The 4,838-nt window shown below is 38.4% G+C and overlaps 1 protein-coding gene across 1 annotated transcript in view; it reads right to left on the minus strand.

The window, feature by feature from the left end:
- Window positions 1-4,452: 4,452 nt before the first annotated feature.
- Window positions 4,453-4,838, minus strand: part of LOC109544830 (mucin-7-like) — a 1,628-nt gene continuing 1,242 nt past the window's right edge. Inside the window, exons 5-6 of the mRNA XM_048662159.1 lie at window positions 4,651-4,838; window positions 4,453-4,597 (exon numbers count right to left, since the gene is read on the minus strand). Of these exons, the coding sequence (XP_048518116.1) occupies window positions 4,533-4,597; window positions 4,651-4,838 (253 nt within the window). The 3' untranslated portion in view covers window positions 4,453-4,532. The remainder of the gene's footprint in view (window positions 4,598-4,650) is intronic.

Raw genomic sequence — 4,838 nt, forward strand, 5'->3', positions numbered from 1 at the left:
AGTTTCGTAAAAGGTCCATTGTGAGACCGGCATTTTCATAGCAAGCAAAAATTTGTATTGCGCCCAATTTTCATGAAACTCTCAGCATTTGTAGATCCGAGTGTTTTCTAACAATTGTCAAAAACAAAAATTCCCACTTGCTTTGGTTTGAAAGTTGCGATTTTTTTAAAGAGAGAGTGCAGTTTCGTAAGAACGATCATTTTGAGACCGCGATTTACACCACGAAAACCTTTTCAAGTCTGGGCGATTTTAGTGAAACTATCAGCATTTATAGAGCAAAGTGTCTTCTCAAAACTGTGAAAACTTGAAATTGCTACCTGCAATCGTTTGAAAATAGCGATTTTTTTAACGAGAGAGCGCAGTTTCGTAAAAGGTCCATTGTGAGACCGGCATTTTCATAGCAAGCAAAAATTTGTATTGCGCCCAATTTTTATGAAACTCTCGGTATTTGTAGAGCCGAGTGTTTTCTAACAATTGTCAAAAATAAAAATTCCCACTTGCTTTAGTTTGAAAGTTGCGAATTTTTCCAACAGAGAGAACAAGAACAAAACTTCATTCATTCATTGAAAAAATTTTAATCGTAAGGAGGAATTTTACTCCAAATTGTGAGATTCATATTAAGAGCAAAAAATTGTCGGTACTAAATCGTCATTTTAGGCTCACACCGACTTTAAGCCAAAGCTTAACGCAAGTAAGCCGTGCTTTAATGAAAGCAATTAGCAATCAAACCGAAAAAGTGTTTCTTTGTTAACTTAATTTTGTTATTATTATTTAAAATTATTTGTACTTTTCTCAGTGATTCATAGGAAGCTTCTAAAGCGCGCAAATTTCCAGCCTAAACATGATTTGTTGAAATTGTCTTGATAGCATGATTGAGACAAACAAAAACCGACATCAGTTTAAAAATAAATTATGATGATGATCGCTTTGCAAATATTGCAAAATCTCAATCAACAATCAAAACTGACATGTTTTTGTTAGTTAGATACGCCGAACAGGATTATCGGCGAAAAATCCCTGTGATATTAAAGGTCAGGAATCGCCCTCAGGCATTGTTTTCCCAACTTCCAGCTTCTCAAGCCATTTGCAGTTAAATCTCTGGGCATTTTTTGTGCCAAAAATCCGTTCACGCACAAAAATCTATCGTAGCATGACGTAGCAAATCGATTAGACTCATCAATATAAGTTAATAATAATTGTGTTCGATTTTACATAATGTGTGATCGAAACTTAATTGGCATACAATCATTCACATCAAGATACGATTAAACTCGAGCACCTGGGCATAGTTGACATGTCAAGCATAAAGTCGGTATTAGATAAGCGTGTTATCTTCGATGAGGCGCTGATCCACTAATAAATGTGACTCAAAATCTTCTAGAAGACTTTTTAACAGGGCAACAGACCCCAATCTTCAATCGCTTTCTGACCATCTTCAAACGGTCACTATCTGCCTGAAGTGACTCTTCTCGCCTTCCTGAAGCCATAGATTGGTCTTAAAGATTCTCGCTCTGTTGCTCACTTCTTCAGTTTAATCTTGCGGATATTATAATGGAAGATTTTACTTAGCGGAGATTCCAAAGCGATTCCAAAGGGAGTGGCTGAATTTGGGCACTCAATTTTCTTCTTTTGATATTGGCCCTTCTTCCATATCTTCCGCAATTTCCGCCACTGTGACGCATAAAGCTTCCTTTGAAGTTTCTTCAATATTTTAAGTTTTACCAGGAAGACTGGTGCACGTTCAAAACCTGCGTAGGTGCTTGGACTATTGTCTATTTTGCGCCTCTGCCCTCTAAAGTGTCTCACTTCCAACAGCAAGAGCGCAGCTACTTGAAATTCTCACATGTCATAGAAGAAACTGAAGTGTAGAAACTCTATGAATTTCATTGGAAACAAGAGCCATGTGGATTTTTGACAATTTTTCAAAATCTGCCCCAAACACTAGACTGTTTTTCGTTTGGCGCGTCTGCATTCTAAAATCGACTACTTTTAACTGTGGCCAGGCAGCCAGTTGAAGTTTGCACAAGTTATAGAAGAAACTCTAATCTAGAAATGTGATAAGTTTCATTCTCAAGCTGTGCCAGCTCGATTTTTTACAATTTTTCAAAATCTGCCTAAAACTAGAGTGTTTTTCATTTAGCGCGCCTCTATTTCGAAACGGCTTACTTTTAAATGTGACGCAGTAGCAACTTGAAATTCTCACCCGTTATACAAGAAGGTTAAATCTCTGAATCTGAAGAGTTTTGTTCTAAACCCGAGCCAACTGCGTTTTTGAAAATTTTTCAAAATCTGCCTTAGAAACTTGACTGTGTTGCATCTGCCGCGCTGCCTTTTCAAATGGCTCACTTTTAAGGACGATCAAGTAGCGACTTGAAATTCTCGTGTCTTATAGAGGAAGCCTGAATCTATCAACCCGGAAAGTTTCATTCTAAACAAGCTCGAGCTCGATTTTTGTCATTGTTTGAAAATCTTCCCCAAAACTGGACTGTTATTCATTTGACGCGTCTGCATTCTAAAATTGACTACTTTTAACTGTGACCAGGTAGCTACTTGAAGTTTACACACGTTATAGAAGAAACTCTAATCTAGAAAACCGATAAGTTTCATTGTCAAGCTGTGCCAGCTCGATTTTCTACAATTTTTCAAAATCTGCCTAAAACTAGAGTGTTTTTCATTATGCGCGCCTCTATTTCGAAACGGCTTAGTTTTAAATGTGACGCAGTAGCAACTTGAAATTCTCAACCGTTATACAAGAAGGTTAAATCTATAAATCTGAAAAGTTTTGTTCTAAACCCGAGCCAACTACATTTTTGATAATTTTTCAAAATCTGCCCCTAAACCCGAGCCTAGAAAATGGACTGTTCTTCATCCGTCGCGTCTGCATTCTCAAATGGCTCACTTTTAAAGACGATCAAGTAGCGACTTGAAATTCTCGTGTCTTATAGAGGAAACCTGAATCTATCAACCCGGAAAGTTTCATTCTAAACAAGCTCGAGCTCGATTTTTGTCATTGTTTGAAAATCTGCGCCGAAACTAGGCTGTTTTTCACTTGGCGTGTCTGCATTCTAAAATCGATTACTTTTAAGTGCGACCAGGTAGCTACTTGAAGTTTACACACGTTATAGAAGAAACTCTAATCTAGAAATCCTATAAGTTTCATTCTCAAGCTGTGCCAGCTCGATTTTTTACAATTTTTCAAAATCTGCCTAAAAACTAGAGTGTTTTTAATTTATCGCGCCTCTATCCCCAAACGGCTTACTTTTAAGTGTGAACCAGTAGCGACTTGAAATTCTCACCGGTTATACAAGAAAGTTAAATCTATCAATCTGAAAAGTTTTGTTCTAAACCCGAGCCAACTGCATTTTTGATAATTTTTCAAAATCTGCCCTAAAAACTTCACTGTTTTGCATCCGTCGCCTCTGCATTCTCAAATGGCTCACTTTTAAAGACGATCAAGTAGCGACTTGAAATTTTCGCGTCTTATAGAGGAAACCTGAATCTATCAACGCGGAAAGTTTCATTCTAAACAAGCTCGAGCTAGATTTTTGTCATTGTTTGAAAATCTGCGCCGAAACTAGACTGTTTTTCATTTGGCGTGTCTGCATTCTAAAATCGATTACTTTTAACTGTGACCAGGTAGCTACTTGAAGTTTGCACAAGTTGTAGAAGAAACTCTAATCTAAAAATTCGATAAGTTTCATTCTCAAGCTGTACCAGCTCGGTTTTTTACAATTTTTCAAAATCTGCCTAAAACTAGAGTGTTTTTCATTGAGCGCGCCTCTATTTCGAAACGGCTTACTTTTAAATGTGACGCAGTAGCGACTTGAAATTCTCACCCGTGATACAAGAAGGTTAAATCTATGAATCTGAAAAGTTTCGTTCTAAACCCGAGCCAACTGCGTTTTTCATAATTTTTCAAAATCTGCCCTAGAAATTTGACTGTTTTGCATCCGTCGCGTCTGCATTCTCAAATGGCTCACTCTTAAAGACGATCAAGTAGCGACTTGAAATTCTCGTGTCTTATAGAGGAAACTTGAATCTATCAATCCGGAAAGTTTCATCCTAAACAAGCGAAAGCTCGATTTTTGACACAGTTTCCAAAAGTGCCCAGAAACTAGACAGTTTCCTTTCGGCACGTCTGGTTTCTTTGATGGTTCACTTCCAAACGTAATCAAGTACCAACTTCAAGTTTTCACCAGTGATAGAAAACACTTCACTTTACAAATCCCAAAAGTTCCGCTGTAAACTAACGCTTCCCTCATTTCTGGCAAATTTTTAAATCCCGCTCCTGAAACATGACTGAAAATGTTTCCCATTCGGTCCTCTCGCCTCATTTCCAAACATCAGCAAGCAGCGACTTAAAATTTTCACACCTTCAAGGCTCCCAAACGTTCGTTTTGTGCCAGCAAGCTCAAAACTCACTTTAGGGCTGAAGAAAAGAAAACACCCACATACAAGAAAAATAATTTAATCAAATCTAGCAAGTTGACAAAATCCCTGAGTACGATGCATGTGGGTTGCTGCCTCACGGCTCAATGGTGGTGAGGGTCCCAGCAGGGTTCCCACCAGTACAACCAGCAGGGAATATAGGGACGAGCTGCAAGAAAAATCATTCCAGCTAATTCCAGAAAATCCTGCTTGCTCACTTACCAGATGTGGGATCTACTGGCGGTATGACTGAAGAAGATTCAGTAGACGGCCGTGTTGTAGTCGTACTAGTAGTAGTGGACGGAGTATTTGGAGCTAAAGTTGTAGTTGTTGTAGGAGTGTCTGGAGCTACAGGAGTAGTTGTTGAAGGAGGAGTATCTGGAGGTGGGCTAGAAGGTGCTGTAGAAGGA

This window comes from Dendroctonus ponderosae, unplaced genomic scaffold, assembly GCF_020466585.1.
Source record: "Dendroctonus ponderosae isolate FM_Combo_2020 unplaced genomic scaffold, Dpon_F_20191213v2 Dpon_F_20191213_10, whole genome shotgun sequence".
Taxonomy (NCBI): Eukaryota; Metazoa; Arthropoda; class Insecta; order Coleoptera; family Curculionidae; genus Dendroctonus; species Dendroctonus ponderosae.